We start from the raw sequence: 24,709 nt of genomic DNA on the forward strand, positions 1-24,709 counted from the left end.
AATACGAGGCAGAAGTCAGTCTGGGGTATGTTTTCATTCTAACCTAGGAGAGAGATGATGGAGGGCATGACCCACACTCAACTTCTACAGCCAGGACCTATCTACCAAAACAGACATAAGAGTTGGAAAGGACCCAAGTTGGGGGTGAGAGTGTTTTGCAGACACCAGGAGGAGAGGAGAAATTGTACCCATGTGTCAACTAGACTGTAGACCATTACCCCCTCCAGAAAATGATTTAAAAAAAAAAAAAAAAGAGTTGAGCTTAGTTCAGTTTACAATTGACACAACAAAGTGCTGTTTTTCAAATTTATTTTAACCATTTTACAGTAAATGAAATTTAACCAGTTATTACAGGGCATTACCACAACAGTACACGCAAAGAATTTTTTTTTTAACAAAAGACATAATACAACCTTCAACAAGTTAAATGCCACTTTATTCTGTAAACAAAAAACAAAATAAACCCTGACGCTAAAAAGATACATACTCGGAGGTAAAATACATACAGAAAAGACTTAGACGTCATCAACACATCCCACACCAGATCATACTCTTTGCAAGTGAGTACCAATACAGTACTCGACAAAATTGCAGAGTCCTGTTAAACTCAAAGCCATCTCTGGTTTGTGACACGGCACAGTTCATAAGGCAAAAATATAAGTATCATCATCCAGCTCTTTAATTTCACTTGTATTTTAAGGCAATCTTGGAACTTTTTGCTGAGTATTTTCAATTAAATGGGACACATGATGATCTGACAAAATTTAACAATAAACCATCTCTAAATATGTGCAATATAAAATGTATATGGATGACATCTTTTTTTCTCTGCAAAGATGTAAACTGGATTCTTACTGACTTCATTTCCATACCAGCAAGGGGACTTGTGAACCTACAGTCTGTAAAACTTACCTGCGTCCCTCAGTCTTGACAAGTGTCTACTGACAGCAGAGTATCGTTAACTAAAAACCCAGGGTGCATCTAGCCATGGCATGATCCTATCTACTTAAAGTGCTGCTTTACAAAGAAAGTTAAAAAGTAGAGCTGGGTGTTAACTGGACATGTGACATAATTTCCTAATTTTCCATCTACCAGAGGTTATAGAGGTTATTACAAGTTTATTGAACTTTAAAATGTATATTGAATTTGATTTTCCTGAAAATGAGCACTTAGGTGACAATACCAGAAACCCAACACCAAAGCTGAAAACAAAGACACGTCATGTGTACACATACTCCCTTCACTGTTTCACCTTGACAGTACACTTTTTTTTGTTTGTGTGTATAATTTTCTACTAGAAAATATATTGCCAAGTTCAGGAAATCTGGGGTTCTATAAATATTAAACTTTTTGTAATTCTTTTTTTTTACGTCAGTAAAACCTAAACTGTTCACTAAAAGGTACAAATGTACATAAACTGGGTCTCTAATCACCCATGGTGCTAAAAATGAATCAAGAGACATTTTATCATCATAGTAAGGGCACACGTCTCTCTCACTGTAACTGTCCTGTAAGTGTGGAAAGACTATATCACGCCCCACTACACCCAGCACAATCTCACACATACAGTAGAAGCTCCGTATCTGTCAAACAAGGAGTGTTTCCAAGCCCAATGTCACTTCCTTATAATTGATAACAGTTCCCATGTTTTGATATTCATTTTTAAAAACAGTATAACATGGGACTTATAGAGGTGAGGTACATTAAAAATTAAATTCCATCACTATATTTAACATGTATATAGCCGAATATCCCTAATATATTATTTTTCTAACATATTTATAAAAGGCAATTGCCTCCCAAGCTATTAAAATTATTTCAATTTCCAACTGCCACTTTCCCCCAAATACTTCTAGGCAGTATTAAGTATCTTCCTCCTCTTTGTTCAAGTGCGTTAACATTATTACTGACACTCTGAAAACTAGTAGTTGATAAATAAACATTCTAATCCTTCTAAACATAAACTGTGACTTTAAATTTACAAAGTGTCCAGAGACTCTTTCATAATAAAACTGCTCACAAATCTATATGAAAAACATTCTGTTGCCAAATTATCAGTTACCAGGTTACATTGGTACCTCTGTTGGTTATGAACAGTGCAGTAGGCTTAGCTAACCTGAAATACATTTCTGTAAGTTTGGGTGCTTGTTATGTCTCTGTTCTCGGCTATATGATTCCTACTCTTGCCCAGGAAGATACTTAAGTCTTCACAAAGATGAAGTTCACATATTTCCAAAAAGTAACTCTGATCTAATTTTAAACTAATTTAAACTAATTTGCTCGTGGGGCTGATGAATGACTAAAGCGCTACTTAATGCCAGCGTGTGACGCATATAGGTAATTACAGTGACAATATATTCACAACAAATCCCCTTATCTTCTGAGGAGAGGGAATTAAAAATGTAATAGTATAACAAGATCTAGTTAATTTGATTAATAAAAACAAAACTGAGCTGAGAATTGAAAACAGCATATGAGAAGACCTTTTTTTCAGCTGCTTTTCTTTCAACAGAGTCTAGGCCCATCAATAGTGCACCTTATTTCTATTCAACAGTTACTCAGATCAATTAAAAAAGTTATTGCTATATATTATGTTGATCAAACAAAGCAACATAGAAAATATTCAGCCTGTCCGTTTTATCAGTAGCTCGTGTTGAGTTGTTAATTCAGAGAGCCTAAAAAGTGCTTTGCTTGCAAGGTTTAGAATAATCTGTGCAGATATTCCTAAGCACGGTACTACTGTGATGCTTGGAGACGCCTTCACGTGGCATTGTAGTATATGTGCAGATGTACATCTGGCAGTTCACGGAAGAACAAGGCAAACTGCAGACTGCCCAGCTATAAATAGTTTTCAGCAACTAGTGTGTGTGTGTGTGTGTGTATTATTGTCTGTATGTGTGTACATATATACATACACACACACTAAGGAATCAACCTCTAGTTTATAATTATAAATGGCTTCTGAACGATAGTTTATAACATCATGGCACTTAAGAAAATGCAGTATGAAGTTTTTCTTAGGAAACATACACTGATCTTGCAGAGACTATAACGAGACAGAGATGGGTCAAACAATTAAGGAAAAGAAAAAATGACGGTAGTACCCACAGTAAAAGTACTGGCATCCTAAAAAAAATGCAGGTAAAAGAAATTTGTTCAAGACTAGCAGACATTTACCAAAACATGCTAAATAAAAAATTAAGCACTTCTTTAAATAAGTTGTCACCTGGCTATAACTTTTTTTTTAGTCAAAGTAGAACTGAATTTAGAACCATAACTCATGTAAACATTGAGTTTCTGATTTCCTCAATTTCTAAATTATTCAGTTACCTAAAAAGTATACAAATAGCGCTTAATTGCCTACTGCTTTATATTTAATGCATATATTTCTGTGTTAAGAAGGACACAGAACATCTAGCACAAGATGATAAAAAAATGCGTCTTTAAATCTATTGTACTTTTCAGCAACTGTGAGAAGCGTAACGTGAACCATCTACATCATTCTCGGATGTGGACATTAGGATAATCACCAACATTTTAAATAAGCATAATTCTATCAAGCTAGTAAAAATGAAAAACACTATCAACACCTGTCATGCATTTTCCATACTGAACATCCAAAAGAGCATGATAGCCTTTTATAGATCCTACAGTTAGCACCAATTTTGTATCTGAACACTTTGAAAAAGCAGAAAACTGAAATTGTAAGGATATATGGAAAAAATCATGATGCACTGTTGGTGGTTCAATACATTTGTCAAAATATTTACATCAACACTAGGAAGTCTGATGCACAACTTAAAAAAAGAGGAAAGCCAAACCCAAAACTAATATGCCTAGCATGGACTCATCCAACTATACTAAAAACCATGTAAGCAACAAGTATCTCTTGACAGTTAAAACATCCCCCACAGGACAGTAAGAACATCTGTCTTGCAGAGTCTGAATGCCATTTAGCACAGTGAATGCTGAGATGATTCGCTAGGCCAAGTAATTTGCAACCCTTAACAAAGTATTGGGGGTGGGGAGGGAGCCCTTTATTGTTTAAAATGTGCAGCATCAACTCACACCTAGCAGACACTACTCTCTCCAGTCACTCAAGCATCGGCGTTCTCTCTTATCCAAGCTAACCATGGTGCGTATCAAAGAGGAGCTTCAAAAAATAAAAGAGTAACAAGGAGAAGCAAGGCTTTCTCCACATGGGAAACACATATGACCATAAAACTGCTCTACACCAGCTTTTTTTTTTTTTTATTCCCCAAAAGTGCACAAATTCAACTGGCAAGACCTTTCCTAGCTTTTTGTTTTTGTTTCATTGACTGACCGTATAATCAGAGAGCAACCAAAATTACTTGTCAGTTCCAAGTACCCTACAAAACTTCCCATCTTCATGCCATTTCAAGTTAAAAAAAAAAAAAAAACAGTGAAAATGAAAAAAGAGAAAGAAAAAAAAAAAAAAGCAGTGCAGCTTTTGGGTTCCAGAAAAGTGGGTGTTCTTCCATGTGGCATAAACGCATCTCATGCCACAAGTCCACACTCGTCAAAGTGCAGTCAGTCCAAAATTGCAGCGACAGTCTATCATGCCAGCTGAATCCAGCCATGTGTCCGAGATGGGGTCATATTTCTGCACAGTATTCAGATAGGAAGACCCCGAGTGGCCCCCGACTACGTAAAGACAGTTATCAATCACCGCAGCGCCAACTCCTAGAAAGGGGGGGGGGGGTTTACACAGTGATGAAGCGGATCTTACACTCAAAATTAGTCTGTATTTTAACAACTGCTTAAAGTGCATCTCAACAATGTATTGCTGATCAAACAAGTTTTACAATATATGTTACCCAGAGAGGAAAAGAAACCCCCAAGATGGAGCGGAAACCTGGCCTCAAGCTCTCTGCTGCGCTCCTCCCCCGCGAGCAAACACTACCAAGTATCTTCTGGCTTTCCTCTTCAAAAGCTATAGCAAACAGAACTGCTCATTCTGCTTTAGTCTTCAACTTGCTTTGCGTGTTTATGTCTCAGAAGTTTCTTTAATCAAAAATGCAGAGAATATTCTGAAAGCCATTCCCAACAGTAGCCTAAAACCATTACCTTGAAATAGTGATCTGCATTTGGGTTCAAAGAACAATGTTTTGTTTGCTTGTTTGTTTGTTTTTACCAGAGCTCTGGCTTATGGGGGGGGAGGGGTTTGACCTGGGACTTTGGAGCCTCAGGCATGAGAGTCTGTTTGCATAACCCTTATGCTATCTGCCCTCTGTCAAAACAAAGACACACTTATTCTCCCTGAAAAGCAATTGTGAGTCTTGAAAAACCTCTTAACCTTGCAGTATATCACCCACCCACCCCAGCCCCTTTTTTGGATGAATGATACCAACTGAGAGAATATGAGAAAATAAACAAAGACTACTGGTGGTGCATAGGAAAAGATAAGGCGGGTGCAGACTTATACCCTGGTTAGCGCATAATTTTGTAAATCAGTATGAAGTCACTAAAGATAAAGCAATCCAAAGGGCTGGGTGTGGTAGGCCTGCAGGAGTGCACACTTTCCCATGCTCAAGGACCTCAGTTCAAGTCCCTGGTCTCCACTTGCAGGAAGGAAGCTTCTCGAGCGGTGGAGCAGTGCTGTAAGTGTGTCTGTCTGTCTCTGTCCCCCCTCCTTTTCTCCCTTCCCTTTCTGCTAATATCTCTATCATAAAAGAAGGGGGGAAAAGGGCCACCAGGAGTACTGAAGTCATTCAGGCTCTATGTCCCAGCTATAACTCTATAAAATTATTCTCTTTATGTGTGATATAAAAAATATGTATTTGAGAGCTGGGGAGATAATGGTTTTGCAAAAAAAAAAAAAAGCTTCACATTGAGGGTTCAGTCCCCAGCACTACTACAATCCAGGGCTGAGCACTGCGCTGGTCTCTCACTCTCGGTACTTCTCTCATGAAGTAAAGAAATACACTGGCATAGTAAAGTCACAGCAAAGAAACCTACTTTCTTTTTTTCTAAAGTAGTTTTCTCAAGTTTACCACCATCTTTTTATATTCTAAGCAAATACTACTACTGTATCCATTACAATTCCAAAACCATCACTGTAAGAACACAGCTTGATATATTTAGAAATTATTAAGTTGTTAAAAAAAAAAAAAAGAAAAGAAAAAAGAAATTAAGTTGTTCTTACCTGTCCTGGGCTCTTTCATTGGTCTGCACACAGTCCACTGATTTTGATGAGGGTCATATCTTTCAATGCTTGACAAATGTGAGACGCCATTATGTCCACCCACCACAAAAATAAAGCCTAGCATAACACCCACACCAAAGTGGATCCTTTTATCTGCCATAGATGCAACCATCTCCCAGGAGTCCTTACTTGGGTCATAGCGTTCAACACTGCAAACAATCACAAAAAAACACAAAAGTTAATTCACATGTTCTTTGTGTGATTATTTACACTAACGCAAGATTAGAACCCCCTACAGTGAACTAATAGACAAACAGAATGGTTGTGGTCCGGGAGGTGGCACAGTGGATAAAGCACTGGGCTCGTAAGCATGGGGTCCCGAGTTCAGTCCCTGGCAGCACATGTACCAGAGTGATGTCTGGTTCTTTCTCTCTCTCCTATCTTTCTAATAAATAAAATCTTAAAAACAAACAAACAACAACAACAAAAAAAACAATAGTTTGTTTCAAATGTTTAGATTTCGCTAAATAGTCTGGAAGGATAAATGTTTACCCAGGTACAATCACCAATATATTGCACAAGCATTACGGTATATTAATGGTCCAAGACTTAAGAGTCAGAAGACTTGGATTTGAAGGGCTGGGTGGTGGCACCTAGTTGAGAACACACACTGTAGTGAGCAAGGGCCCAGGTTCAAGTCCCTGCAAGGGGAGCTGGAAGACAGAGGATGAAATGCTCCAAGTGTCTCTCTCCTCAGTCTCCAGCACCACGCAGATACAGGACGACACAAGGACAATACAGATTAGGACTCCAGAAAAAATAGTTCAGTGCGACTTAGAGCTTACAGTGCGTTAGATTCTGTTGTGAGCATTTTTACCCCTTTTATCCTGCTAAGCAATGCAGAGACTGGTCACTAACACTGATACACACACAAATCTAAATTTGCCTCAATCCATTTTATGTTTGGATTTCAAAATGGAGTACTTACATTGAAGAAATGATGTGAAATATAGTAAAAGAAATTGGACTTTTTTTTTTTCCCCCTCCATGATTTTTGTTGGGGCTGGGTGTCTGCACTACGATCCACTGATCCTGGAGGCCATTTTTCCCATTTTGTTGCCCTTGTTGTTACCATTATTGTTGGATAGGACAGAAAAAACCCAGAAGAGAGGGGTAGAGAAAGACAGACACCTGCAGACCTGCTTCACTGCCTGTGAGGCGACTCCCCTGCAGATGGGAGCAGGGGCTCGAACCGGGATCCTTGTGCCAGTCCTTGCGCTTTGCACCACCTGCTCTTAACGCACTGCACAACTGCCAGGCCCCCCGAGAAATTTGACTCTTATGTTGATTGAATGCCCATGTAAGGAATTATAATAATACTCAGGAAGCAGGTTAAGTTCCCTAAGGGTTCAGCAGTACTTTAAAAATAGAAATGGGGGTTGAGGGAGTCGGGTGGTAGTGCAGCAGGTTAAGCGCAGGTGGTACGAAGCGCAAGGACCGGCATAAGGATCCCGTTTCAAGCCCCCAGCTCCCCACCTCCAGGGGAGTCGCTTCACAGGCGGTGAAGCAGGTCTGCAGGTGTCTATTTTCTCTCCTCCTCTCTGTCTTCCCCTCCTCTCTCCATTTCTCTGTGTCCTGTCCAACAACAATAACCACAACAATGATAAAAAAAAAAACAAAAAACAAAAAACAAGGGCAACAAAAGGAAAAAAATAGCTTCCTGGAGCAGTGGATTCATGGTGCAGGCATCGAGCCCCAGCAGTAACCCCCAGCAAAAAAAAAAAAAAAAAAAAAAAAGGAAATGGGGGTGCTGCCTCCATGCAGCTACTCAACAGCCTGTCCCTAGCCGGAGCCGCGCACCTGTTCATGTGGGCAGGGCCGTAGCCGCCGATGGCGTAGATCGTGCCATCCAGCACAGCCGCCGCAAAGCAGCTCCGTGTGGTCGTCATCGGTGCCACGGGCTGCCACTTCCTCACTCTGGGGATGTATTTCTCCACAGACTGTAAGTACGACTGTCCGTCATAGCCGCCTAAGGCGTACAGCTCTCCTGCCAGCACCGCCACGCCCAGGGTGCTCCGGCTCTCGTTCATCTTCTCCAGAGAAGTCCAGGCGTTGGTGTCAGGATTCCAGCATTCTACTGAGTTCTCATGTTTTCTGAGGGTGAGGCCAGGACGTACTTTCGTTTCGATGCCACCTATCACGTATACTTTCTGGTCTAAAACACATATTCCAAATTCATAGCGGGGAATGTTGAGAGGTGCCAAGCCAATCCAAGAGTCATTCTGAGGGAAGTACATCTCCACACTACAGAGGAAGCAGGGAAATTAGGGTTTAAGAATCAACATGGACCAGTAGCAGACGGTTCAATTTCATTAGTGAGCAGAGACATGCCGATCAAAACCAGAGAAACCACACCAGATACTTTACAACTGAGCAAACATTTGAAATCGGATAATGGGATATTTATTTATTTATTCCCTTTTGTTGCCCTTATTGTTTTATTGTTGTATTTATTATCGATGTTGTCGTCCTTGGATAGGACAGAGAGAAATGGAGAGAAGAGGGGAAGACAGAGAGGGGGAGAGAAAGACAGACACCTGCAGACCTGCTTCACCGCCTGGGAAGCGACTCCCCTGCAGGTGGGGAGCCGGGGGCTCAAACTGAGACCCTTATTCCAGTCCTCGCATTTTGCACCATGTGTGCTTAACCTGCTTTGCTACAGCCCGGCCCCCTGGATAATGGGATTTAAACACGGGGCATGAAGTGCAAGACTGGAGTAAGGAACACACTGTCTCCGTGTGACCAGTGTCAGTGGGCGCGAACTAAAGCAGCAAAGAACTCCATGCTTTCTCTTCACCTTGTAGACATGTGAACGTTATAGAGCCACAGTCTCCTCCCCGAAACAGCCACTCTATTCCGGTCAGTTGTTGAAAGACCACCACACAAGTACCCATCAAAGGAAATGGGCAAGTAAGACGGGATGTATACACACACCCACCCTACGCCTGAGCAAGTCCTCGTAGATGGTGTGTCTGCAGCAACACTGCTTGTAATGTCAACAACTGAAAACAGTTGAAGTGTCCACTGGCCTATCAAGTGGGTAAACTGGCAAATCGCACATGAGAACACTCTCAGTGTACAGCAATGCAAGTGAACGAGCTTCAGTTAAATGTAACAAGGCTGGGGGGCGGGCGGTGGCGCAGTGGGCTAAGCGCATGTGGCGCAAAGCGCAAGGTCTGGCCGAAAGATCCCGGTTCGAGCCCCCGGCTCCCCACCTGCAGGGGAGTCGCTTCCCAGGCGGTGAAGCAGGTCTGCAGGTGTCTGTCTTTCTCTCCCCCTCTCTGTCTGCCCCTCCTCTCTCCATTTCTCTCTGTCCTGTCCAACAACAAACGACATCAACAATGGCAATAATGATAGCCACAGCGAGGCTACAACAACAAGGGCATCAAAAGGGGAAAAAAATGGCCTCCAGGAGCGGTGGATTCATGGTGCAGGCGCCGAGCCCAGCAATAACCCTGGAGGAAAGAAAAGAAAAAAATGTAACAAAGCTGACTCTTAGAATGTTGAAGAAAAAAAAAAGCCAGAGTAGAAGAAATATATTCTCTACTGCTTCCTAAATTTATATCAACTTCAAAAACATTTCTAGTCTCTGGATTAGCAGTAGTGGCTGTGATTGTCACTGGGAAGGACAAGGAGGGAATTCTAGGATGGCTTCTGAGTGTCGGTCACATTCTCCTTCTTGAACTGGTCTACATAATGCCCACTTAGTGAGAATTCAAAGATGTGTAGTACATTTGGGATAAGATAGCTTCCTGTGCATAATACTGCAATCACGCTGTGAATAGACTATGTAGTTAGGCAGACAGGAAACAGCCCCTATAGCAAAGCAAGGAAATAAGTCAGCTGGCGTGGCACAGGGTTTGCTGGGCCTCCTGGGGTGACCGCCAGTCGCGTGTACTAGAATGGTGCTGCTCTCTCCATGGAGTCCACCTCACATACACACATCTTTTTGTTAAGTATTTTATTTATTAATGAGAAAGGTGGACAGAGAGAAAGAACACCCATTTTGCAGTAGTGCAGCGTTTAAGAACACTGTTGACTGTCCATAGTCCACGCAGAGTTACAACTCCACACTTTAACAACATGCTGACAGTTCCTTAAGAAAACTACTTTAGAGACTTCACGTGTGGAATGACAACCCTTCAACTTCATTACTCGGGTGAGACCTTTCCTTTTATAGTACACTCTAATTTCATCTCAGGTAGTTCACTTTCTAACAAAGTCCCATAACCTAGATATACACCAGTTTCTGTGAGAGAGAGCTTATGTGCACACGTATCTATAAACTAGTGCAAAATATATACCTGAAAGCAGGATTACACTAGAGTTTGCAGTGAGTACCCCCCTAACACTTCCTCTCCACTATTCCAAGCTTGGGATCCATGATTGCTCAACAAATTGTTTGGCTTCGTATGTTAACTCTCTTTTCAGTCACCAGGTTCCAGATGCCACCTGGATGCTGGCCAGGCTTCCCTGGATTGAAGACCCCACCAATGTGTCCTGGAGCTCAGCTTCCCCAGAGACCCACCCTACTAGGGAAAGAGAGAGGCAGACTGGGAGTATGGACCGACCAGTCAACGCCCATGTTCAGCGGGGAAGCAATGACAGAAGCCAGACCTTCCACCTTCTGCAACCCACAACGACCCTGGGTCCATGCTCCCAGAGGGCTAGAGAATGGGACAGCTACCATGGGAGGGGGTGGGTTATGGGGATTGGGTGGTGGGAATTGTGTGGAGTTGTACCCCTCCTACCTTATGTTTTCTTCATTAATCCTTTCTTAAATAAAAAATTTTTTAAAAAGAAAAAAAAGAAAACTACTTTAAAAAAAAGGGCATGGAGTCGGGCGGTAGCGCAGTGGGTTAAGCGCAGGTGGCACGAAGTGCAGGGACTGGCGTAAGGATCCTGGTTCGAGCCCCGGCTCCCCACCTGCAGGGGAGTCGCTTCACAGGCGGTGAAGCAGGTCTGCAGGTGTCTGTCTGTCTCTCCCCCTCTCTGTCTGCCCCTCCTCTCTCCATTTCTCTCTGTCCTATCCAACAATAGTAACTACAACAATAAAAAGAAACAACAAGGGCAACAAAAGGGAATAAATAAGTAAACGCCTCCTCAGTCAGGCAGGGCACACCCGGGTGAGTGCGCATTACCACGCTCAAGGGCCCAGGTTCAAGCCCCTGGCCACTGTCTCCAAAGGTGAAGTCCACAGTCGTGACGCAGTGTTGCAAGTACCTCTCTCCCTCTATCTCCCCCTTCCATCTCAATTTCTCTCTGCATCTCTCATTAAAAATAAATGAAATATTTTATTTAAAAATGAATAATAAACGAACACATACACATCTAATCTCTGTCCAGTAAGATCAAAGTAACAGTTATCAGTGAGTACAGTTTCAGTGAGGTAGTGGGGACAAATCTTGGTCGGGTAAGCTTACGGAAGAATATGGGAGACAGGAAGCTGAAAGCATGAACGACTTTTAACTGCCTTGCCATATCTGGTTCTCACCAGGAAGCCAGACATGGCAAGGCAGTTAGTTCCAAAGCTGAGCAGAGAATGAGCATGGAGTCCAGAGAAGATGGGCCTTCAACGAGGAGGACATGTTCAGACACTAAGGGTAACGCCACAGTACCCTGGGGAGGTAGGTGGTGATGTGAGAATAAGGTAGTTGCAAAAGCAAACACTCGTATGAAGAGGAGAAGGAATGTCGTGTAAAGAAGAAGCAGAAGTAGAAAGAGCGTGGCCGACTGATGGTGGGAAAGTGAGGTAACTTTCTCCTATTGATTCTACCTTTACGGAGAGTAAGGGGTGGTGTCTGTCTGAGCGGTGGCTGTCATGGGAGGCACGGGGTTTCCAATCCTTTCAGGGAGAGAGCACAAGATGTGAAGGCCATCAAGGAAGTTCAAGAGGCAGAGGCGTCCCCAGGAGTGAGGAGACCAGTGAAGATGGGTATATGTGCCTCTCTAACTACTGTCACAGTGCAGGTGCAGTAGCCGGGCAGTAAGTGAAGGACAGGATTTAGGGGAGTCAAGAGTCGAGTTTTTGCTAGCGAGCTCTTCAAACGGGTTTTATCTTTTCCTCTGCAGCTCATTCATCTTTCATAGGCTCGATAGTCAGGGGTGTTCTTTGCAGCTTATGGCCAATTCCCCTTTTTTTATCTCACTGACCTCAAAACCCCAAGTTCCATATTCAGCACTAATGTTCCCTGGAGGCTCATTCATAACTACATCTCTTTCCTTTTCTGTATGGTCTCACTGTACAAAAAGGAGGGTCATTTTAATAACTAGTCAAGCAGTTTAGAAAACTTCACGGTTTTTATTTATATCTTCAAATTACAGTATACGCTCACCAACTTACACAATTTCCAGTCCGGGTCTCTTCTTTAAGAAGTCATATCCATCAAGTGGGACATCACCCACTTAAATATTCAAAGGCACTTCAGGCTCAGTATGTCCAAAAGTAAATCTTGCTTTTCTCCCTTTACAATGACGACTCTCTCCTTAACTTCTCCTGGGCTGTGACCAGTGTCCATCCGCTATCCAACTAAGAATTACGCTCGTTTCTCATTCCTCCCTCTAGCCACTCCCATCCTCACTAAACCAAACCATTTCTTACTTTCTTAAAGCACTCTTTAAAGTAATGCCTGGTTAAGTGCACACACTACAGGGCACAAGGACTCAGGTTCAAGCCCCCGGTCCCCACCTGCAGGGGGCACGCTTCTCAAGTGGTGAATGAAGCAGGGCTGCAGGTGTCTCTCTGTCTCTCTATCTCCCCCTCCCCTCTCAATTTCTCTCTGCCTCTATCCAATACTAAATAAATAAAAATACTTTAAAAAATAACCTGGTGGCAAAAGAAAAAGAAAAAGAAAAAAAAATAGTAGCAAAGTCATGTTGACTCTTTACTACTTCTGCCTGAATTCAGTACTATCTGATTTCTTGCCTCTGCCTTTACAAGTCACCTCTGCCCTAAGCACCTGACACTACTTCTGGTGTCCTCTATCTCTCTCCATAAGAAATACTGCAGCCAAGTATATCCGATTCGTCTATCATTTCACTAGCGTCTTTAAAATAGTTTTTCAGTGATCAAGAGGTATCACAGTAGATAGAGTACTGGACTCACAAGCATGAGGTCCTGAGTTAGATTCCCAGCACCACTATGACAGAATGGTGATCTGGTGTGTTGTCTCTGCCTCTCTCCTCAACAAATCTAAAAAAGCAAAATCGCAGAGGTTGGGGTCAAGCACACATAGTACCAAGCACAAGGACCCGCAAAAGGATCCCGGTTCCCCACCTGCAGGGGAAACTTCACAAGCGGTGAAGTTGGTGTCTCTCTTTCTCTCTCCCTCAATTTCTCTGTCCTAATTTTAAAAAGTAAATAAATAAAAATTAAAAAAGGCTACCAGGAGCAGTAGATTGTAGTGCAGGCACTGGGCCCCAGTGATAACCCTGGAGGCAAAAAAAAAAGGGCAAGCTAGCTTTTCAAACCACATAATAAACTCTCTCACTCTCTCTCTCTTCACTATGGTACATATCACTTTTTACCTTGGCCCACGCTGAGCACTGTTTTCCTCTTGCTGGTTACTTTTTGTGGGTTGTTTGTTCATTTGTTTCTGCAACATTTCCTGAGTTCTTCTCTCTAATACATTCTGCTATAAGTAACAATAATATCTAGCCTAGTCTGAATCAAAGATATAAATGGCTACACAAAACAAAACAAAAAAAGAAGGCAAATAAATCAAAATATTAAAACTGTTTTAAAGATACAGAAAGTCACCACCCTTAAAAACTCTAAAACCCATTAGCATAAGACAGCAGGGGAGTCTCCTACTCACCTGTCCAGACAGGCAAACAGCCCCGACTTGCCTCCTACTGCACACAGGACTTTAGGAGCACAGCGAGGCCGAGTCATCAGGACTGTCTGGTGAGACAGTCTATGTTCGGGCATGAAGTGGTACTTCAGGGCTTCATTCAAAAGGTGTTTGCAAGTGCGGTCATCACGTAGAAGGTGGTTTGCTTCGTACAGCCTAGTGAGAAACTTAACGCTCAGCAGCGGGAGTCGCACAGAGTTGAGCAGCTGGGCTAAGTACTTCTGGCGTTCTTGTACATCGTATTTGATCCAAGACTCGAGTGCATAAAAAACAGTCTCTTCAGTAGCTACATTCAAACAGTCATTGGAAACGATTTCATCCAAATCAGCATGTGTAAGCTCAAAAAACTCTTCAGTCTGACAAACAGCTTCAAAATTCTGACATATGTACTTAGTGGCCGCCAGGTAAAGATCATGACAGCCGTACGTCTCTGCAAAACGAGAAATCCCAATACAGTTGCCGGGATCCAGCTGGCTTTCAAGAAACGCACAACATTCTTTCAAGACAAGTTTTATCTGGAGTAGGTTTGCTGCAGGCAGGAGAGATTCGACTGTGTCCTGGGAGATGAAGACGGTCCCTGTATAGGCGTACTCCACAATGGCTTGGAGAGCGGTCTCGTCCACGCACTGAAACTCGACCTCACTGTTCTCTTTCTCAGAGAGATTTCCAGCGAACATAGCCTTGAAATACGGGCTGATGCTGGCGAGAACCGCTTTGTGGGCGTGGATTTTAACATCGCCTACGCGCAGAACGATGTCACAGAGCTCGTGATGCTGACGAAGGAGGTTCAGGCCCTGAAGAAGTTGTTCAGAATGTAAGTGGGTCAGGTTAGCAAGCATGTAGGTTGGGGATGTGTGTTCCATCTGCAGGAAGACAAAAAGCATCAACAGTTATTACAAAATCGTTTTTTTTTTTCTAACACACTTCCTGTTTTCAAATGGTATAAACTGTATTTGTTGCTCATCTGACTTTTTGTTGGCTTTTAAATATTCTATACTACATACCAGATAGAGAATTTCAAAAATTCTAAATCTTCGGGAGCAAGGCTCAGAGGTTATCCGACAGGCCCCAGATCATACAGTTCTCTTGCCAGTGGACTCCTGGATCAGAACTCTGCCACTTCTTCTCTTTCCCTTCATTAAATTCAAGCTGGAGCTATCAATGAAAGCAGAAGTAAATATGAAGAAAGAAAGAAAGAAAGAAAGAAAGAAAGAAAGAAAGAAAGAAAGAAAACAGTTCTGAAACATCACTTGTAACTGGCTACTTAACAATGATCTCAGCATCTGCCAATCAGCCAGCAGGTGCTTTGGCTTAAAAGAAATCTCATACTATTTCACATTTGACACTGAGAGCCAATAATAATTTTGCTAAAGGGTCCTTGAGTTTAACAGAAGCAAAATGACTGTCAACTAGTTCAACAAAAATAAATGGGTGGTGTGAATACCAGAATCTGACACTGTAGGCCAAGAAGGCTCACTTCCTGATCTAGACCATAACTACACTTCTTTTTTTTTTTTTTTTTTTTTAGATAGAGACAGAATCAGAGAGGTGGAGGGAGTGAAAGAGACCACAGCAACAGAGCTTCCCTCACTGACGGGGGCCGAGCCTGAACCTGGCTGGCACACGTGCCAGAGCAATGCACTCCCCCAAGGCGGCTGTTTCACCAGCCCACACATCTACAAAGTCTTTTTTTAAGCGGATTTAAAAAAAAAAAGTTTTATCTTTATCTATTTATTGGACAGAAACAGCCAGAAATCAAGAGGGAAGGGGGTGATGGAGAGAGAGGGAGAGAGACAGAGACACCTACAGCCAATGTCAAAGCTTCCCCTGCAGGTGGGGGCCGGGGACTTGGACCTGAGTTCTTGTGCACTGTAACATGGACACTCAAGCAGGTGCACCACCGCCCAGCCGCACATCCACAAAAATCTTGATCACAGGGAGTCGGGCGGTAGTGCAGCGGCTTAAGCGCGCAGGTGGTGCAAAGCGCAAGGACCAGTAAGGACCCTGGTTCGAGCCCCCGGCTCCCCACCTGCAGGGGAGTCGCTTCCCAGGCGGTGAAGCAGGTCTGCAGGTGTCTCTCCCCCTCTCTGTCTCCCCCTCTCTGTCTTCCTTCCTCTCTCCATTTCTCTCTGTCCTATCCAACAACAACGATATCAATAATAACTACAACAATAAAACAACAAGGGCAACAAAAGGGCGTTGTTTTCGCCGGGCTGGCTTCACGGGCAGGTAACAGATGACCCGGGACTCATGGCTGGGTTGTACGCAGTATCTCTTTATTCATGCAGGACGCAGCGCAATCTATACCAAGCTAAGCTAAACTAAAACTAAAACTAAAATAATATACTTGCCAAGTAGGGTGTAAACAGGATGTGACATAGAGAGTGTGGAGAGAAAAGTGACTGGTGAAAATCAGGGTGTGACAAGGAGAGAGGGCGGAGCAGGCGAGAATTCTACCACTGAACCACCAATGCCCTGGAGGGAGGGTGGTGCTTGTTAACAGTGGTTATGTAAATAGAATGAAGTGGTTATGTAAATAGAATAGTGTTAAGCAGGGGGGATTAAACTAATGAAACAGGAGGGGTTTTTAGAAGCATACCAACAAAAGGGAATAAATATTTTAAAAAATATATAAATCTTGATAGCAGATTTAGACTATATGCGCTCAATCTATTTGTCATTTTATGCTCTTAAAAGAAAAAACCAGGAAAGAAGAGAAACTAAAGAGGCACTTAATACTGTAAGTAGGTTGAATGATACCTTTCACCAGAAGACATCCATGTACTAATCTGAGGCCTGTGAATGTCATTTTATACAGTCCAACAAAAACCTGGAGGTACCAAGTACTTTGATGTAGGGAAGGTTATGCAGGTCTGTCCCAGATGCAGTTACTTCTCCCTTCTGTGAGGGGAGAGGAAGATCTGATGCAGATGGAAGAGCAGGGAAGTCCCCACAGAGGTCAAGGCTAGAGTGATGCCTCACATGCCAAGTGGCGCCGGCAAGCACCAGTGGCAGAGGGCAGGCGCCCACAGAAGGAACGTGGCCGTCGGCTCCCTAACTTCTGCCAGTGACACTAAAGGCAGACGCGGACTTCTGATCTTCAGAGCTTCCGGGAGAATAATGATGGGGACGGGTACTCGGAGTTTTGACCAACTGCGTTTGTGGTCATTTGTTATAACAGCCATAAGAAATAAATACACGGAGGGGGCCCGGCGGTAGCGCAGCGGGCTAAGCGCATATGGTGCAAAGCGCAAGGACCGGCCTGAGGATCCGGGTTCGAGCCCCCGGCTCCCCACCTGCAGGGAAGTCGCTTCACAGGCGGTGAAGCAGGTCTGCAGGTGTCTGTCTTTCTCTCCCCGTCTTCCCCCTCCTCTCTCCATCTCTCTGTCCTATCTTAACGATGACAACAACAATAAAAATAAAGGGGCAATAAAAGGGAAAATAGCATAATGGTTACGCAGACTATGCCTGAGGCTCCAAAGTCCCACGTAACTGACACCCCCAACTCACACACACCTGAGCTGAAGGGTATTCTGGTTTAAAAAGGAAGGAGAGGAGGAGGGAGAGGAGGAGGAGGAAGGGGAGAGAGGATGAGGGAGATGGAAGTGCAGGCAGCAGCAGCAGAGGGGATGAAACTACCAGTACCAGAATAAAGCAGACTGGACTCCTTTCAGCCAGTGGTTAACCATTTGCTAGTCACCATAACACACACTAGAAGCAACACATGGAGAGATACACATGATTGATACCATTTACTAGTCATCATAACACACAAACTAGAAGCAACACATGGAGAGATACACATGATTGATACCATTTACTAGTCATCATAACACACAAACTAGAAGCAACACATGGAGAGATAGACATGATTAATACCTGCTTGCACTGAAAACGTCAAATAGCTAAAGAGGTCATAAAGTAAAACAGAAATGAGACTAAGACAAAAATTGCAACACATAAAAATATCAGTAACATGTTTTTTTTTTTAAATCTAAAACCGATCCATCCGGAAAGATCTGTGTGCACATATGTTCTTGGCAGCACAATTTGTAATAGCCAAAACCTGGAAGCAGCCCAGGTGTCCAACAACAGATGAGCGGCTGAGCAAGTCGTGGTCTAGATACACAATGGAATACTACTCAGCTGTAAAAAATGGTGACTTCACCGTTTTTCAGCCGATCTTGGATGGACCTTGAAAAAATCATGTTGAGTGAAATAAGTCAGAAACAGAAGGATGAATATGGGATGATCTCACTCTCAGGCAAAAACTGAAAAACAAAATCAAAAAAGAAAACACAAGTAGAACCTGAACTGGAATTGGCGTATTGCACCAAAGTAAAAGACTCTGGGGTGGGTGGGTGGGTGAGGAGAATACAGGTCCAAGAAGGATGACAGAGGACCTAGTGGGGGTTGTATTGTTATGTGGAAAACTGGGAAATGTTATGCATGTACAAACTATTGTATTTACTGTTGAATGTAAAACATTAATTCCCTAATAAAGAAATTTAAAAAAAAAATCTAAAACCGGAGTCAGGCGGCCGCGGAAGGGGTTTAAACGCACATGGCACAAAGAGCAAGGACAGAGTAAGGATCCCGGTTCGAGGCCCCGGCTCCCCTGCCACCTGCAGGGGAGTCCCTTCAGGGGCGGTGGAGCAGGTCTGCAGGTCTCTATCTTTCTCCCCGTCTGTCTCCCCCTCTCTGTCTTCCCCTCCTCTCTCCATTTCTCTCTGTCCTATCCAACAACAATGACATCAACACTAATAACTACAACAATAAGACAACAAGGGAAACAAAAGGGAATAAATAAATAAATATTTTAAATCTAAACTGTCCGGGCGCTGGGCGGTGGCCCAGAGGCTTAAGCACACATGGGCGCAAGGACAGCCATTAGGATCCCTGGATTTTAGGTTCAGAAAGAAAGTCAATAAAGGTCAAGCTGTGCGTTTAGTGACTACTTAATTGACACCTAAGCTACAAAACAGTGGTGCTGCAGTCATCTGGGAGGCAATTATCTGCAAGGAGAGCAAGTTAAGTGGTGGAGAGAAATGAAGGCTGTTTTTTGTTTGTTTGTTTAGCAAGCACTCATCAGCTCTGGTTTAAGGTAGTACAGGAGATTGAACCTGGGACTTCAAAGCCTCAGGCAAGACAGTCTGCACAATCATTATGCTATCTACCACTGCCCTACACTGTTTATAGGAAAAAAAAAAACCACACGTATACTTGTCTGTTAAAAAATGATTTGAGAGGTGTGCAAATTCCTATGACAGGGAGATAAGTTGTACTCAGGTGGCAACTGTCTTAGAATTTACTACTTCTTCAACAAAGTGATTTGGAAAACAAAAACAAAAAAAAACAAACAAAAGGATTTAAAATCAGATTATTTTATCACATCAGTTTTTTTTTTTCTAAAAATTTGTTCCTATAGTTAATCTTTGCTCATATTTTCATTATCAGTGACTTATGGGGAAACTGAAATGTTTTTCTTTGAGATCGAATTTCATAATATCCAGAAAAACAAAAGTAAATTTAGGATCTTTTTACAACATGAATCATTATGTCATGGATTCAGAAATAATAGGGCAGAAAGCAAGTCCCCAAAAGAATTATGATATCCAGCACAAGCTCAAAACTGTATAATTAATCTGTTGAGTAAAAAATTGGTTGCAATGCATCCTATTAGCTAAAAAAAAAACATTTTTTTTAAATAAGGTTTGGTGAGGAGATACCATAATGGCTATGCAAACAAAAACAAAAACACAGATTAGAGTTTACAACAAAAATGTTGAAATTACAAGGCCAGGCAGTGGCGCACCTGGTAGAGCACACACAGTACTGTGCACAAGGACCCAGGTTCAAGTCCCCGGTCCCCACCTGCAGGGCAAGCTTCACGTGTGGTGATGTCTGCCAGTGTCTCTCTGACTCTTTGCCTCTCTCCTTCCTCTTTTCCCCCTCCCAATCTCTTTCTGTCTCTAACCAATAATAAAAAACTACAAAAAAAAAAATTTAAAAATGTCTTAGATTACATTTTTGACTTAGCACATAAAGGTACAGTGGTTTTGAAATGTAAAATAAATGAAACTGCATCACTATCATTAAAATCTACTGGATTCTGTATGTATAAAATTCAACTTTTAACACAAACAAGATGAAAGGGTTCAGAACAATGTCGCAAAAAACAATAAAACAGGTAGTTATATAACACATAGTAAAAAAAAAATGTGTACTTAAGAATGGAAGCAGCTTAATTTTATCCTAAAACTTCAATATTTTCATCAAATTTTCCCCCAACATTCCAAGATTGTAGCTAAATTGACGGTGAAGTTTACTTCTTTTCACTACCCAATAACTGTCATTCACAAACTGTACCAAAGTACAAATGTCAAAGACATAAACTCAAAAAGAAGGTGAGGGCGAGATGAGTTTATATTCATTCAATACCTAGCACAGTGCTTAACACACAGCATTCCATACATGCTAAGATTATAATTACCTGCTAATTAGCACAGCAATTCCTCATAATCACTACACAATGAAAATACTGAATTATATGAAATTCTTAATAGTTTAGCAAAGTCACACTGATTATCCAACGCTGCCGGACATTTATAAAATATAAAAACAGAATTAAAAATACAGTAGGTTTCCACCCAGGCAGTGGGAGTAGGGCCAGAGTGTCTGACTTACAAGCATGAAGTCTTGAGTTCTGTTCCCTAACTGCATATTCCAGAGGGATGTTCTGCCTCCTGTCAACAATAAATATGCCATAATATACATATATATATATATACATATATATAATAGTTTACCAAGGAATATAGAAATACAAGGATGTTTTTAGGATAACTGCTTACATCGTTTACATTCAGGTAAAGAAACTAAGGTCTATATCATGAATACTCTTGTAATGCAGTAAACTAATGACACTTTAGTACACCTAGTAGTATACTTCACTAAAACTAGAATTTGATGTTTAGAAAAGTTTTTTTTTTAAATAACTTTTTAAAAAAATTATCTTTATTTATTCATCGGATAGAGATAGCCAGAAATCAAGAGGGAAGGGGGTAATAGGAAGAGAGACACCTGCAGCCCTGCTTCACCATTCGCAAAGCTTTCCCCCTTGCGGGTGTGTGTGTGTGTGTGTGTGTGTGGGCTCAAACCCAGGTCCTTGCACACTGTGATGTGTGCGCTCAGCCAGGTGCGCCACCACCCGGCCCCTAGAAAAGTCTGTATCCCCTCTATGATTCTAGTTAAGGATTGAAGGCCTTTCTAGTCAATATAGAATGTCTAGAATTCCCTGGAGTGCTAAATTTAAGAATTTGGTGTTGCTGTTATTGCAGGGACTTGACCATTCCCGGAACACTTCTTCAGATAGGAAGAGCCACCCAGATGCAGAAGGAAAGATAATCCTAACACCACAGCTTCCACCTACATGGCAGAGCAGGTGCATTATTCAAGTGAACGATCTTGCCAGAAGGAATAATCCTTTTTTTTTTTTTTTTTTGGATAGGACAGAGAGACATGGAGAGAGGAGGGGAAGACAGAGAGGGGGAGAGAAAGACAGACACCGCTTGTGAAGCGACTCCCCTGCAGGTGGGGAGCTGGGGGCTCAAACCGGCATCCTTCATTGTGCCACCTGCGCTTAACCCGCTGTGCTACAGCCCGACTCCCCGGAATAATATTTTTAAAATCCCTTTCGTAATAGAAAGAAACAGGATATACAGTAAACCCATGTATGCTCCAATGAGAAATGTCTTACACATGTGCTGTGAGAGAGAGAGAGGGAGAGGGAGAGGGAGAGGGAGAGGGAGAGGGAGAGGGAGAGGGAGAGGAGAGGAGAGCGCACCAGGCATCATCTTGGCACATGCGCTGCTAGGAGTCCAGCTCAGGCAGTGTGAAACACTTTATCCAGGTGCCAGCCCCCAGCCCCCAGCCCCCAGCCCCCAGCCAGGTATGTGATGTTGTTCAGCCTCCTATTCCTACATATTCACCAAGGAGACTCAGGCATCACCCTCCAGTGCACAGCGCAGTGACCTACAGGACCCTGAGGAAAAGGGTCAAAATGAAGACTCGTCTTGCTTCATCTTGGGCAAAAGGACAAGATGGTTGTTGATGTAAGTACTCAAATCCCTTGAAAAAACTATAATCTAGAAATAAATGTAATTCTGAAGTTTACCATAGCTTTGGTGATGAAATAGCGTTCAAGGTTTTCCAGATTCATCTTCTTTATTCCATGACTACACACAATCTCTGTTTATTTAACTCTCCAAGTTCTTGGATACAGGGAAAGAGAGAACTGGACTTTTAACACGAAAATTCTAATCACTTAAAAGTGTTATATTCTATTCCAACGCAAACTAGCATTCTACTGTGTACATTCTAATGAGTGTGGACGGGACTCCGGAGGGTCAAGCACACAGGAGTCAAAACTATAAACCTGAGCAGATAACCCTCAGCTACGCCAGCTACAATCATCAATCATGTCTCAGTTTTCATTCCCTGTCCTCGTCCTGACTCTCAAACACATGTGCGCACACACATACACACACGTACACACACATTAAGTACATGCACACACCGTACACGCACACGCACCTGTACACACACACGCACCCGTACACACACCCGTACACACGCGCGCACATGCACACACACGCGCACATGCACACGCACCCGTACACGCGCACATGCACACACACGCACATGCACACACCCGTACATGCACACGCACCCGTACACGCGCACATGCACACACCCGTACATGCACACACACACCCGTACACGCGCACATGCACACACACGCACATGCACACAACCGTACATGCACACGCACCCGTACACGCACACATGCACACACACGCACCCGTACACGCACACATGCACACACACACACCCGTACACGCGCACATGCACACACACCCGTACATGCACACACACCCGTACACGCACACCCGTACATGCACACGCGCACCCGTACATGCACACGCGCACCCGTACATGCACACGCACGCACCCGTACATGCACACGCGCACCCGTACATGCACACACACGCACCCGTACATGCACACACGCACCCTTACATGCACACGCGCACCCGTACATGCACACACGCGCACCCGTACATGCACACACACGCACCCGTACATGCACACACGCACCCGTACATGCACACGCGCACCCGTACATGCACATGCACCCGTACATGCAGACACACGCACCCGTACATGCAGACACACGCACCCGTACATGCACACGCGCACCCGTACATGCACACACGCACCCGTACATGCACATGCACCCGTACATGCACACACACGCACCCGTACATGCACATGCACCCGTACATGCACACACACGCACCCGTACATGCACACGCGCACCCGTACATGCACATGCACCCGTACATGCACACACACGCACCCGTACATGCACACACGCACCCGTACATGCACATGCACCCGTACATGCACACACACGCACCCGTACATGCACACACGCACCCGTACATGCACACGCACACACACACACCCCGGGTGGTGCAGCGGGTATGGCACTGGATTCTCAAACATGAGGTCCAGAGTTCAATCCCCAGCACTGCATGTGCCAAAGTGATAGTCAGGTTCTAAAAGGGAGTCGGGCGGTGGCGCAGCGGGTTAAGCGCACGTGGCGCAAAGCGCAGGGACCGGCGTGAGGATCCCGGTTCGAGCCCCCGGCTCCCCACCTGCAGGGGAGTCGCTTCCCAGGCGGTGAAGCAGGTCTGCAGGTGTCTGTCTGTCTCTCCCCCTCTCTGTCTGTCTTCCCCTCCTCTCTCCATCTCTCTCTGTCCCATCCAACAACGACGACGACATCAATAACAACAACAATAACCACAACAGTGAAACAAGGGGAAATGAATAAGTGAGTATTTAAAAAAAAAACAACCCCACTTCATCATCACGTGCTTGAAAAGGAAGAGACACAGAAACAAAGCCCCGCAGCACGGTCACTCGGGCACCCCTGAACCTGGGCCAAACACGGGCCGCCGGGGCGCGAGCGCGCGCCCATCCCGCACCCGGCACGCGCGAACCGGGCCGGAACACGCAGGCGCCGCCGCCAAGACGGCCGCGGAGACGGCGCCGGGTTCGAGTCCAGGCCGGAGCGGAGGCGGGCGGGCGTCCGCTCTTCGTCCCGTCCCGGTGGCGCGGGGGCAGCCCGCCCGCTGCAACAAACACGTCGCCCCGCGCGCTCCCCGCACAGGCGCCGCCCTCCGCCGCCCGACACGGAGCCCGGCCTCGGCGCCAGCTGCGCGACTCGGGAAATACCTGCGTCCCGGGAACCGCGCCGGCGGCGGGCGGAGGAGGAGCCCTCGACGACCGAAGCCCGGGGAGGCTCGCCGCTCGCTTCTTCCCAGGCCGGCCCCAGAGCTCAGGCTGCCGGGCGGGGCGGGGCGGGGCGGGGCGGGGCGGGGCACTTCCGCCCTGAGGGCGGGCGGCGTCACTTCCGCCCACTCCCTGCGCGCCCGCCCCGCCCCCTTCGAGTGACGTCGCCGGCGGGGCGGGGCTCCGTCCTCCGCCGTGGACTCCGTGTCCCGGCATGCGCCGCGGCGCGTCGACTTCCGGGTGAAGAGCCGGCTGCGGGGGGAGCATCACC

At 44.4% G+C, this 24,709-nt stretch overlaps 1 protein-coding gene across 2 annotated transcripts; it reads right to left on the reverse strand.

Moving 5' to 3' along the window:
* Positions 1–292: 292 nt before the first annotated feature.
* On the reverse strand, positions 293–22,570 carry KLHL28 (kelch like family member 28). 2 transcript variants are annotated; one of them, XM_060175571.1, is made up of 7 exons: positions 22,256–22,570; positions 20,767–20,825; positions 15,084–15,234; positions 14,044–14,942; positions 8,027–8,470; positions 6,167–6,375; positions 293–4,704 (listed from the first exon to the last, which is right to left on the reverse strand). In XM_060175571.1, the coding sequence occupies exons 4-7, from the start codon at positions 14,940–14,942 to the stop codon at positions 4,541–4,543; spliced, it is 1,716 nt and encodes a 571-aa protein (XP_060031554.1). In that variant the 5' UTR covers positions 15,084–15,234; positions 20,767–20,825; positions 22,256–22,570; the 3' UTR covers positions 293–4,540. The 2 variants fall into 2 exon arrangements, with proteins under 2 accessions (XP_060031554.1, XP_060031555.1); XM_060175572.1 differs by lacking the exon at positions 20,767–20,825.
* Between the last annotated feature and the right edge of the window lie 2,139 nt (positions 22,571–24,709).

The sequence above is a fragment of the Erinaceus europaeus genome, chromosome 16 (genome assembly GCF_950295315.1).
Source record: "Erinaceus europaeus chromosome 16, mEriEur2.1, whole genome shotgun sequence".
NCBI lineage: Eukaryota > Metazoa > Chordata > Mammalia > Eulipotyphla > Erinaceidae > Erinaceus > Erinaceus europaeus.